Here is a 13,874-nt window from a genome sequence, read left to right on the forward strand (position 1 = left end):
AAACACATCCTCAGTGGCGGTAAAGATATGATGATCTCAAAGTGGGCAGTACCCAACAACATCAATTCAGAGGTACGTTTCCGTCCTCGACTCGTGATATATCACAATTCGAACATGTTTCGTGCAGATCATGGGCATCACGACAGCCCGCATTGCATACATAGATGGACACTTGCCTACCGCACAAGGACCACTCACGCAAGGCATCAATACCGATGCGGATAGTGACCATACTTCCCACGCCCATCAATCAAAGGCATGATTCCGTCCTTGACTCATATACCACAATTCGAACATGTTTTGTACAGATCCTAGGCATCACGACAGCCCACATTGCATGCATAGATAGACACTTGTCTACCGCACAAGGACCACTCACGCAAGACATCAACACCGATGCGGACAGTGATCATACTTCCTACGTCCATCAATCAAAGGCATGTTTCCGTCCTTGACTCATATACCATAATTCGAACATGTTTCATGCAGATTCTCGCCATCACAACAGTCCGCGATGCATGCATAGCTGGAGACTTGTCTACCGCACAAGGACCACTCACGCAAGACATCAACACCGATGCGGACAGTGACCATACTTCCTACGCACATCGATCAAAGGCATGTTTCCGTCCTTGACTCATATACCATAATTGAACATGTTTCATGCAGATTCTCGCCATCACAACAGCCCACGATGCATGCATAACTGGAGACTTGTCTACCGCCGAGGAACTACTCACGAAAGAGATCAATGCAGACGCCAACAACTATACTTCCTACGCCCATCGCTCATTGGTGATGGCGCGAAAACACAACTGGGACCGTGCCCTTCAGGATGCAATCAAGGTGAGTTATGCGCACCGATCATGGCCCCCTTACAAAAGGCTAACTCGATGGTGACATAGTCCATCAGCATTCAGCCCTCATTGACAGGCTATATCTCCAAGGGTATTGCCCACTGCGGAAAAGGCTACATCCGGGATGCGAGGGCAGCATTTGATGTTGCATTCATGTACACTAATCAAGATTCACAAACGGTTCATTTCTTGCTCTTGATCAAGGTATGTTACAGTTGCCTCGTGTACTCTCTGTCTCATTGCATATCTCAGGCCATCGCGCTGATCAATGCAAATCAAGATGAGGAAGCAAACCTGCTACTCAAAGAACTCGCTGCCGGTTGTCCGAATGCCGATACTCACGCATGTTATGTCGTGGAAGTAAGTATCATGCAGTCATGCTTGGTCGTCAACACTGATCTTTGCAACTCGCACATTAGGCATATCGACGTGTTCAACTCGGAATCAAAGCCTTGGATGGCGCATTTCACGATGAAGCCGCTGACCATTTCACTGCCGCTCTCAACTCCAGCGCTTTTGCATCAAGATCACCCATTCATTTTATGTACGAGGACTTGGTCGTGGTGCGTTAGGATGATTCATACAAATCTTCCTGACTGAGTGTCTTTTCCAGCTCTTTGGCTGGGACCTGAAGTCCTTGTGGCAAAAGGCACACCAGAAAAGGTGTGATGCACTCCTTCGGGTAGGTAAGCTGCAAGATGCCGTGGAATCATACCGATACATGGTGGATACGAGTGATGATATTGCAAAGGCTGACTGCCTTGATTGGCTCAACGGCAAGTCTTGAGTTCATAATATCGCGCAGGCTACAATCCTCACCCGCATTCCGCTCAGCTTTCAAGCAAGACTGCATCGCGCTCTTTCTTACTAACGGAGATGCTGCCCTCGCTGCACGCAATTACGACAGGGCTATTGACCTATACTCGGTGGCGATCGATCTGGATTATACGTCTGATGTCATCTTTGCAAATCGCAGCAAGGCAAATTTGGAGAAAAGGCTGTGGATGGGAGCACATCTTGATGCGCAGAAGGTGCGACGGCACCTGCTCAGACCATCTCGTAACTAATAGCTGACTGTGATGATACACAGGTCATCCAACTCAACCCTTCGTCTCATATTGGATACAAGCTAGAGCATGCAGCATTTCATGGCGCACAACTCTATGATGAAGCTATTGCGGCCTTCCAAACGATGCTCTTAAAATTGGATCATGCTCCCGACACTGAGACACGAAGTAAGCCGCAATAACTCATACATCAACATGCTTTAACTGTCTCTGCAGATTTGCTCCAACAGTACCTCAGTCCATTCGAAGTGGACTGTGCTATTCGAAATGTCATCAATGCTCAACTCGACAATGCTCCGCTTCGTGTACTCGACACCACCACCGGTCTCTTATGCGATCGAGAGACGCAGATTCGCATCTTCCAAACGACCCCAGAGTACCTGGAGCTTGTATCAACAATAATCGCCCATCCAGACTTCCGAATGAATATCGAAGAAGTGGTGAGGACATACTTCCGATATGTCATGCTGTCACACAGGTGGGAAGGGAAGGAACCGCTGCTGCAGGACATTCAAGGCAAGGTTGTCTATAGTTTGGATCCGGTTGGCGGCATTAAGAAGTTGCAGTCCTTCTGCAAAACTGCTTGTGATTTGGGGTATCGCTGGGCATGGAGCGATACGTGCTGCATCGATAAGAACAACAATGTTGAGGTCCAAGAATCGGTCAACTCTATGTTCGTCTGGTATCACCACTCCGCGCTCACGGTCGTATACCTCTCGGATGTTCCACCTTCGTCAAAGTCTGGCGCACTGGCAAGGAGCGCTTGGAATACACGCGGATGGACAGTTCAAGAATTCATCGTTCCCAACGTCATTCTATTTTATCAGAAGGATTGGACTCTTTATCTCGACGATCACACTCCCAATCACAAGGATTCCGTCGCGATCATGCAGGAGTTGGAGGACGCGACGGGCATAGATCGACAAGCCGTCGTGAACTTCTGTCCCGGGATGAGAGGCGCCCGAGAGAAACTTCAGTGGGCGTCGACGCGTATCACCACGATCAAAGAAGACATCGCGTACTCGTTGTTTGGTATCTTCGGTGTCCACCTACCTGTAATATATGGGGAGAAACAGCAAAACGCGCTCGGGCGACTCCTACAGGAGATTGTAGCTCAGTCGGGCGATATCACTGCCCTGGACTGGGTCGGAGAATCATCAGAGTTCAATAGTTGTCTTCCTGCCGACATTACCTCATATGCAGCCCCGCCATACGCCCTACCATCTATGTCTGAAGACAAGATTCAGACGGCAGTCTCTTTGCTGCGAACAAATCCCGTGGCTGTGGATTTGGCTTCGAGACTTTATGACCAGCTTGATCACACGAAGGCTGCTCGGTTTGCGCACCACCGGTTGCATTTGCCTTGCATCGTATTCCCTGTCACAGAAGTCAGGCTGAGGTCCGGTCGAGACCAGAACAGATATGTGTATACTGTCAAGTCGGACGGGCTTCATGACCTGCAGATCACCACAGAAGACAGGTTCACCCCGTTCTCGCCTGCAAGGCCGCCACCCGGCTGGCAGAAAATCTTGCTTGTTCGTCTATGGAGTCGCGATCTCCTCGAGTTGCATGACCCTGTAGACGACACGCAGAGCGTGGAAAATTGGTCCACGCACGAATCTCTGTCGCATGATTCACTCCCTGCACAAACTGAACCGGCTTGTTCGGATTCTCACTCACGAGCATTGCGATTGATTGTTCGCCTCGGGCAGCCTTTTGGTGCGTTTTTGCTAGCGCGGCAGCGCGACGGAGAATTCAAGAGGATCGCGTCGGGTCAGGACATCATGGCACAAGTTAAAGACATGACTTCTATTGGCGACATGATGGATATAAGGACACTAGAGGTGCTGTAGCTGCAGATCCTTTCAAAAATCTCACAGCTTGTTCCGGAAGAGCGTTTGTCATCACGCCACCTTCCAAGAGATTGGTATCCCGAGTGAACTAGTTTTCCAAGCCTGTAATTATGGTTGATGAGATCGAGCACAACAAGATGGTCGTGACCAATAAGTTGAATCGACAGGTAATGCATGAGAGCTGGGCACGTGTGAGTGACAAGCGTCCACTACTTCCTCGTGAATGCGCACCAGTGGCCATCGCTGCCTGCGAAGTAGTGTTATGTCCGCTTGCGAGGAGCATATATATTCGTAGCTGCAGACAGACCGATTGGTACAGACCTGAAGGACTCACCACATAGGCCAAGTATAACAAACGACGACTGCTGAAAGCAAACCCAATCTTGCATCAAGGTTCAGGTTCACTGCGGGTAGGACTTGTGACATGTTGGGGCAATGGAGACAGTACTAGTACTACCGGCAAAGACGTTGGACTTTTCCCAAACGACACAGTGCTGGTCAATGGTTCAGACGACCATACAACGAACTTGCGGACTAAGAAGTGGGTACTCTGCAGAGTAGCAGTTTTCATTCGTTTTAGTCGAAGTCTTGTGTGGTGCATATCTGACTCTCCTTCTCGTTCCTGTTATCATTCCCGTTCCTGTTCATATTCGATAGACAGGGCTCTGATGCCAGATGGTACGGCTGAAAATAGACGAGTTTTCCAAAATCGCTATTGAGAGATGTGCGGGCGACACGACAGCGGGGATATTAGTTAATATGATTGAGGCACGACAATGGCTAGACCTACTTGGCTGACAGCCTGGGATGTGGTGGATGAGTAACGGAAGTGATAAGCGCCAGTGACTGTTACTAATTACCTATGTTTTAAATCTACTCTGAATGCAATCTGAATGACACTATTAAATGAACTTAGAGTGTCTTGTAACTATCCTATTGTAATGCAAACTAATGACATGATAGCCTTGGAGGGTACACTTTGGAGGACGGCGGGTATGACAATCGGTTGCATTCTTGCCGGTGAAGGAACTGCGAAGGCAAACAGCCTTGTTTCCTGGGCGTCACGCGCCTCTACAACTTAGAGCAAGAGACACACGATCCCTCCAAAGTCCACCTCTACCACGCCTAACGCCATCAACTTCCAGTAGAATGCTGAAGCCCATTCTAATCACTACACCCCTGCAAGAGTTTAAAGGTCATGAACACGGCTTATCATCAGTCGCAGTTTTCCCTGATAATCGACGAATGATTACGGGCTCGCACGACAAGACGCTTCGTCTGTGGGACTTGAAGACAGGTGTTGTATTGAAGAAGATGGAGGGGCACTACTATGGGGTGCACAGATTGACAGTATCACGAGATGGGAAATTCATAGCAAGCGGTGATAGTAAAGGAAAGGTCATTGTCCGGCACGGAGAAACTGGAGAATTGCTCTCCCAACCCATCGAAGCTCACTCCGATTGCGTCACCTCGCTGGATTTTTCTCCTGATGGAACAGTGCTGGCCACTAATTCACACGACGTGACGAAACTATGGAACACCAAGACTTGGCAGCAGCAGGGAGAGCCAATCAATTTATCTGGGGTTGGCGTCGGCTGCGTACGGTATTCGCCGTCTGGAGAACTTCTTGCCACTGCAACAACCAGGATCGAAATTTATAATTCAAGCACGAGGGAACTTGTCGCATCCTTCAAGGGTCACACAAAGCGCAACTTCGGACTTGCATGGACGCCCGATGGCTCACGCCTTCTCACAGGCGGCGATGGGGATGATCCTACCATACGCGAATGGGATACAACAACCTGGCAGCAGGTCGGCGATCCTTGGACGGGCCACTCCACCTATATCAATGTCATTGTCGTTAATCCTGCTGGCACACTCGTCGCATCGGTATCTCGTGAGGATCATGTCCGTCTTTGGCGACTCTCAGATCGACGCACTGTTGCCATCTTCAAACACTCATTGCAGCCGGAATGGATCACTTTCTCCGCGGATGGAAAGAACATTCTCAGTGGAGGTGACGATATGATGATTTCAGAGTGGGCCATACCCGGCGACATCAATTCAAAGGCGCGTTTCCGTCCTTGACTCGTCTACCACAATTTGAATATGTTTCGTGCAGATCCTAGGCATCACGACAGCCCGCATTGCATGCATAGATAGAGACTTGCCTACCGCCGAGCAACTACTCACACAAGATATCGACACCAATGTGAACAACCATACTTCCTACGCTCATCGGTCATTCGTTATGGCGCGAAAACACGACTGGGAACACGCCCTTCTGGATGCAATCAAGGTGGGACATACCTATTGATCGTGACCCCCTTACGAAAGACTAACTCGATGGTGACATAGTCCATTAGCATTCAGCCCTCGTTTATAGGCTATATCTCCAAGGGTATTTCCCTCTGCGGAAAAGGCCACATCCGGGATGCGAGGGCAGCGTTCGATGTTGCGTCCATGTACACGGACCAAGATTCACAAACCATTCATTTTCTGCTCTTGGTCAAGGTATGTTACAGTTGCTTCGCACGCTCTCTGTCTCATTGCATATTTCAGGCCATTGCTCTGTTCAATGCAGATCAACATAATGAGGCAAACCTGCTCCTCAAAGAACTCGCGGCCGGTTGTCCGAATGCTGATACTCGCGCATGTCATATCGTGGAAGTAAGTATCATGCTGCCATACTTCGTCGCCAACACTAACCTTTGCAACCTCGCACATTAGGCATATCTACGTGTTCAACTCGAAATAAAAGCCTTGGAAGGCGCACATCACGCCGAAGCCGCTGACCATTTCACTGCCACTCTCAACTCCAGCGCTTTCTCACCGAGATCACCCATTCATTTTATGTACGAGGAGGACTTAGTGGTGGTACGTTAATACACATCCGAAATGCTTTTCATGACTGAGTCCTTTGTCCAGATCTTCGGCTGGGATCTCAACTCTTTGTGGTTGACTGCACACCAGAAACGGTGTGATGCACTCCTTCGGGCAGGTAAACTTCGAGATGCCGTGAAATCATACCGGTTGATTTCGAATCATGAAAACATCATGGCCGACTACCTCGACTGGTCCAATGGCAAGTCTAGAGTCTGCAATGCCATGCAAGCTACAATCCTCACCTGCATTTCTCTCAGATTTCAAGCAAGAATGCAGCACACTCTGCGTTGTCAACGGAGATGCCGCCCTCACTGCGAGTGAGTATGACAGTGCTATTGACCTATATTCGGGGGCGATCGACCTGGGCTCTACATCCGATGTCATCTTTGCAAATCGCAGCAAGGCAGAGTTGGTTAAAATGCGATGGGAGGATGCGCTCCTCGACGCGCAAAAGGTGCGATGGCGTCTACGTTTTCATAGCCCATGTTGACTTCGAGGATGTGTAGGTTACCGAACTCAACCCTTCATCCTACGTTGGATACCAGTTGATGCACGCAGCGCTTGGTGGCGCGCAACGTTACGACGAAGCCATTCAGGCTTTCATACTCATGTTGTCCAAGATGGAGGATGCTCCCGAAGCGGAGATACGAGGTAAGCCAAGGAACACTCCGGCATCGTCTCGAAATGTCTATCCCATTCTGCAGATCTGCGTCAGCAGTATACCTCTCCATCCGAATTAGAAGACTCTATTCGAAGAGCTAGGAATAAACTCGAAGATACCCCCCTTCGTCTGCTCAACACCTCTACGGGTCTTTTGTGCGATAGAACGGCACGAATAAATGCCTTCAAAATCAGTCGAGAGTACAATGAGCTTATCTCATTTTCAACGAAGGATTCAACCCTCCGAATGGAGCACATCAAAGACGTAGTGGCGACATACTTCCGCTGTGTCTTGCTATCACACAGGTGGGAAGAGGCGGAGGCGCTGTTGCACGACATCCAGGGCAAGGTCGTGTACGAGTTGAATGGAGTTGGTGGCATCGCGAAGCTGCAGTCATTCTGCAAAATCGCTCGTGATGCTGGGTATCACTGGGCATGGATGGACACATGCTGCATCGACCAGAAGAGCAATACCGAGCTTCAAGAATCGGTCAACTCCATGTTCGTCTGGTACCATCACTCAGCGCTTACCATCGTCTACCTATGTGATGTCCCTCCTTCATCCGAGCCCGGTGCACTGGCGAGGAGTGTTTGGAACGAGCGAGGATGGACCTTTCAAGAATTCGTTGCTCCGAAAGTTGTCATCTTTTATCAGAACGATTGGTCGTTATATCTCGGCGATCGCTCTCCCAACCACAAAGAGTCCCCTGCAATCATGAAGGAGTTGGAGGATGCGACGGGCATAGATGCGCGGGCCCTGATATCCTTTCGTCCAGGGATGAGCGACGCACGACAAAGACTTCGATGGGCATCATCACGCGTCACTACATTGCAGGAAGACATCGCGTACTCATTGTTTGGTATCTTCGGTGTCCACCTACCTGTAATCTACGGCGAGAAGAAGCAGAACGCGCTCGGGCGGCTCCTGCAGGAGATCGTGGCTCAGTCGGGCAACATCACTATCCTGGACTGGATCGGAGAGCCTTCCGAGTTCAATAGTTGTCTCCCAGCCGATATTACCTCTTACACCACTCCTACACGCATTCTTCCATCCTTGTCTGAAGATCAGATTCAGACAACTATCTCTTCGCTGCGAAACAATCCTGTAGCTGTGGATTTGGCTTTGAAGCTTTACGACCGGCTTGATAACACGAGCGCTGCTCGTTTCGCCACCCGCAGACTGCGTCTAACTTGCATGGCATTCCGTGTCACAGACGTCAATCCAAACTACGATCCATCTGAGACTCGATATGTAGTCAAGGCAGACGGGCTTCATGATCTCTCAATCACAACCAAAGAGCCGATTACTCAGTTCTTACGGACAAGGCTCACTCAGCAAAACTTAGTGCTTGTCCGTCCCTGGGATCGGTCTCTCCTCGAGCTACCTGACTTTCCAGATTTGCCCGGCGGCGGGGACGATACAGAGAGCGAGGGGGATTATTGGACGCCGCCTTCTTCTCCGTCAGACGACTCGCCTAGCCCTCCTCATGTAAAACAGGAGGTGGTTGATTTAGAATCGCGAGCATTGCGGTTGCTTGTTCGCCTTGGGCAGCCTTTTGGCGCATTTTTGCTAGCGCGGCAGCGTGGCGGGGAATACAAAAGGGTCGCGTCGGATCATGATATCATTGCACAGGTCGTCGAAGACGTGACTTCTGTTCGAGACCTGATGGACATCAGGACGATAGAAATACTGTAGCCGTATGTAGATCAGGGATCTGAGCGGGTTTCTTTGGTACTTCGTATCTGTGATACTACATGCATGTGTATTGGACTACAGTTTCCTTTCTGGAGAGCTATCTGCACCACTTCTCCATCCAATACCACCAATGTATGCTCTAAGTCTTGTCACTTCTCTATGTACCACCTTTCGTCCTCTAAATTTTTTTGTGAGCGGGACTGCGACAAGTTGATGCAGTGCTCCATGAACTGGCGCCACGCAGGCTATGCATCCAATCATTAACAGCGCGTCTCGAAAGTTTAAAAAATGCACTTTGCCACCTCCACGATGCCTCGAACAGACGATGGCCATGACATGGTATCGTCCTCATGAGGTTTCCCCTCTGTTTGTGAGGGAAAGAAGACGCGTCGTAATAAAGGACGCGTTCAGGGCGATCGCCAATGTAAGAATTCTTCTGAGCTCTTACTGAGCCTGGTCCACTTGTAAGCGCATAGGGAAGAAGTCAACCGAAAGGGTGTGAACATGTTAGTGAGGCCGGTGACAGATAATACGATCATCAGTTACAAGAGACGAGACGTCGATACTGCCTATGGAAAGAAAGAAAATTCACGACACCTCTGAAATGCAAAGTATGCCCTAACGGAAGCTTGACCTTCAATAACTGGACAGTGTTTTAAGATTTCAGGATGAAATTTGCCGCCCCGTGGAGAAACAAACACAGAAGATGTATCCAGATAGCGGAAGGGAATGCTCGTTCGGGATAGATCTAGTCTCTTCCGGATTGCTAACTTAGGTATGCCCTGCATATGAGCATAAGCGATTGTACCGGTCTTCTGGGTAAGATCGCAGTGGCAATATGTGGGAAGTCACAAATGACAGTGGGAGGGCATGAGGAAGAAGGCCATATGATCTTGATGGCCGGGAGGACGAATATGTCGTGCAGCAGAGAGAATATTAAGAAGATGAGTGAGACGGGTGTGATTAAGGAGCCGATTCCGCTGAGATAGAACGCGTGTTGTTCGTGACAGGTTTGAGGGGGCGTTGTTAATGTCTGACTCGTAGTGTGCAACGCGATCTGCTGTATGAGAATGGTGATGAAGCAGAGAACGTCTCTGAGATGGAAGGTGTTTGAAACATTCCACTACTCGCATTCACTGGGGATACAGCGCGCAATAGCTATCAGGACAGAAGGCGAACGTCATGGAAGATGGCAGCCAGAGTCTCGTTTAGTGGGAATGTACTCCTTGTCCTTCGTTTTCCAGTAAGGCTACCAAACATCTACCCAATACATCCCCATTAAATAATATTTACGGGCGTGCTCGCTCACTTGGAAAAGGACACCAAATGATACACCAAGAATCAGGGCAGATTAATGTTAGTACAGCAGACGGATATCGATGAATATTGGATTGACAGTACGATGCAAACTTGATGAGAATTCAATTAATAGACTTATGTAATTAATCAGGAACCCAAATCTGGATCACTCTTCCTTCCCCCACCTTCCGCAAAGGCCCCGACATACATATAGACGCTGCAGATCTCAGGAGTGAATGGGAAATTCAAAAGCAGTTAGGCCAGGAGTCCGTAAAGTCGAAGATGAGATGAACGGAGCGCTGTGGAAAAAAAAGTCACAGGTGTTTGATGAAACGCGCCTTGGAATGCCTCATCGCAGTCCTAGTGTTAGTATTTTGAGACACGAGAATAGAAAACTTCGGGTGCATAAGCAGGTCTTGGGAGTTGATGGGATGAAGGGGTGATCTTGCAGTAAACTATATGCATGGGTTCGAAGGCAATTCGAAGGAGTGACATAGGTGGACTGCATTAGTACATGCCAACCAAAAATAGAATTTTCCGACATCGTACCGAATTTTGGAGTCCGATGCCCGCTGTCGCTGCCGAAAATGGAAATCAGGTTTGAAACGGCGTTGAAAGCACCTCGAAAACACAACTTTGGACATTCTACGCTTTCGGTGTGTGGTGGCTAAATATAAGGTTGAATAGAGAAAGAGTTTGGGTAAAAGCCCGCAGGGCTTTTCGGCCCGGTGTATGGGTCCGAACCTAAAGGTTTCAAGGTGAGCTGTGATGGGCGGGCGGGGACTGATCAGGTCGCCCTGCGTGATGCTTGAAATCCTTAGGGAGTGGAACACAGTACATCGGACAAAGGTTGTAGATATGAACTATCTGAACTAAACTTTGTCTGTAACCTGAGAGAGGGAGAGGCGGGTGGGTGCAAAGAACGATAGGAATAGATGGAGAAAACAATGAGAAAACGACTACTGATGCAGTACACTTGTCTTCCGACGTGGGTCGGAACAAGGTGCGTTGCGCCACCTTACTATTCTCACGCGTAGACTAAATTCTGCGCTATCCTCGTGCCTCGGCTTGCTCAGAATAACATCTACGCTTTCGGTGTGCGGTGGCTAAATATAAGGTTGAGTAGAGAAAGAGTTTGGGTAAAAGCCCGCAGGGCTTTTCGGCCCGGTGTATGGGTCCGAACCTAAAGGTTTCAAGGTGAGCTGTAATCCCATAACTGTAGGAGAGTTGCGACGCGAACTGCGAAGCTTGATGGCCTGTATAAATAGGAGCTGTACTCACCTAGGAAAAAGCTTTAGCGCACTGGTGGCATGGCTTGGCGGGGAAACAGTTCTAGCGCAGGTGATAGTGCTTGGATATATGGAGCGATGATGACCGCGTGATCTCGAAGGTATATTGTGAATGCGTCACTCGACCATCTTCCCATTGATTTAACGACATCGAAAGGGATTCCTCTTAGCAAATATTCAAGTGTTCCTCCAATTCAAAGACCATGACCTTTGAGGTTGGGGATGTTGTTTGATTGGGTGATAGATGTGAGTCTCTTCATTAGTTCTTTCTTGGAGAGAGGTCTGATACCTTTGGGATGTTTCCAGGTGAACAGGTGAGCATTATTTTCTGCTGGATTGACTCGGAGATGGTTTTCTAGGGCGGCTTTTGGGTCTGAGGGGCCTTCCTGTGCTGCCCAAAAGGCGTCTTCTCCTTCTAGCAGGGATGCTTTCGTGCTCGGGATGCGGAATTTTGTGACGGGTAAACCGTTACGATCGACGGTAATGGATACGTCGCTGTGAGTGATGTGTTTGGCTGGGCTAAAGGATTTGATTGTAGGGACAGTGAACTCTCCTAATCTCGCTATGGCGTAAAATGTTGTGGTCAAGCATGCAAATATGGCGGCGTCGCGGTGGTCGTTAAGGTTAAGGTGTGCATGAATGGTGGAAAGAATATTGACGGTGAAGGGGTTGCGTTTCAAGCATTTGAAAGATTCTGGAGCGAGCGCTGCAGCTCCGTCTAGCATGGCTTTAAGTTCTTTAGCGTTTTTAAGTTCTTTAGCGTTTACTAACCATGGGTAGCCGTGTAACAGGTGCCATGCTTTTACGCCAGCTGTGTAGTTTGCGAGCGCTGTACCAGAGTATGATCCTGTACAGCTGGACAGGAAAGCTAGAAGGAGAGTTGGGGAAACTGGACATCACTGATCTTCTGGTATTTTCAGGGAATCACAATATACATGGAATACTAATAGGCCTGCCCCATAAGTCTCTTTGGTGGACTGCGCCCATGAAGGTCCTATGACTTCAAGGATTCAGTCAACTTGTTCATCCGTTATGGTCAGGTTTGGTGAGTTGATGGAGGCAAGACATGCATTGCCACCTGATGGTGTCCACTTTTGAAGTCTTTCGCGAGTGAGACAATGTGGTCTTAGAGGGGAGGGTAAGGGGGTGAGTCCAGTTTTGTATTGTTGAGGGGAGGGTAGGCTTGGGTTGAGTTGATGGTTCGATGCTAATGGTGCATTAAAACGGGTGCGGGAGGTGGCTGCATTATTCTGAGATGGCGTTGAAAATGACTTGGTCTTCTTCTGCCTGGCAGGCTCTAGCTCGTTCAGTGGCTTGTTGATGGATGAGGGTATGGTTGATGAGCTTGGCTGCTGGAGAGGAGTACTTCCAGTCTCGGAATAGGCGAAACTCTGTGGGGGTGAGAGGGGCAATTGCGTCGACAATGGAGTCTTGGATCTGGCGGGGAATGTGTGTTGCAGGGAGTAGAAGGTGTTCAGGCCCATATTGTCCTCTGGAGGGATGGTCGGCTGGGTTTGACTCGCTGGGGACGTATTCCGTACGGATTTCGAAACGTCTGGGTAGAGAGAGAATGAATTCATGGATGTGTTTGAAAATGTCGTTGACGGCTTTGTTGTGGTGACATCCTTTCCACCATCCTTCAACCACTCCTGTGTTATTGCCGTAGACGATGATGTTGTCATTAATGCCAGGGATAGAGGCGAGGGTGCGGACCAGTAGTTCGAAGCCGATTGCTTCGGCCCATCCAATGTCTCTCTTTGCATTGTTGGCTGTCTGCCAGCCTGGTATAAGCCTCCAGGCTCACCAATAGTTTCCAATGACAATGCCTATTCCGATGCCTGAACTGGCATCTGAAAAGGCTGCAGGAACTGAGAAAGGTATGGGTGGGTAGATTGGGCGTGAGATGCTGCCTGATTGTAAGAGGTCTGTCCACCAGTTGAGGTCTGGTTCGACTTCTTTATCTGGTCAGTAGGGCATGTGGGGTTTCTCATGGCATATGGCGATTGTGCGTTCGAGACTAGTTAGGTAAGCTCTACCCCTTTTGACCACTGCGCATGCATGCATTAGCTTGCCATAGAGCTCTAGCGCTTCCTGTAGCGTATGGGTGGGCTTTTTTCTCCATGTGTGAATGGTCATGAGATATTTTTCGACTTTGGGTTTGCTAAGCGATACTACGTGGAGGTGAAGGTCCCATAGGAAGCCAATGTAGATAGTGCATGTGGCAAAAGGTTGGTCCTTCTCGGGTTGCCAAAAAATTCCCAGGTTGG

General features: G+C 49.1%; 1 protein-coding gene across 1 annotated transcript; it reads right to left on the reverse strand.

Moving 5' to 3' along the window:
* Positions 1-12,617: 12,617 nt before the first annotated feature.
* On the reverse strand, positions 12,618-13,370 carry DFJ58DRAFT_721095 (uncharacterized protein; the record flags this gene model as incomplete). Its single annotated transcript, XM_041384765.1, has 1 exon — positions 12,618-13,370. The coding sequence occupies one exon, from the start codon at positions 13,368-13,370 to the stop codon at positions 12,618-12,620; it is 753 nt and encodes a 250-aa protein (XP_041250950.1).
* Positions 13,371-13,874: the final 504 nt, after the last annotated feature.

This window comes from Suillus subalutaceus (assembly GCF_016647625.1).
Source record: "Suillus subalutaceus strain FC151 chromosome Unknown DFJ58scaffold_2, whole genome shotgun sequence".
NCBI lineage: Eukaryota > Fungi > Basidiomycota > Agaricomycetes > Boletales > Suillaceae > Suillus > Suillus subalutaceus.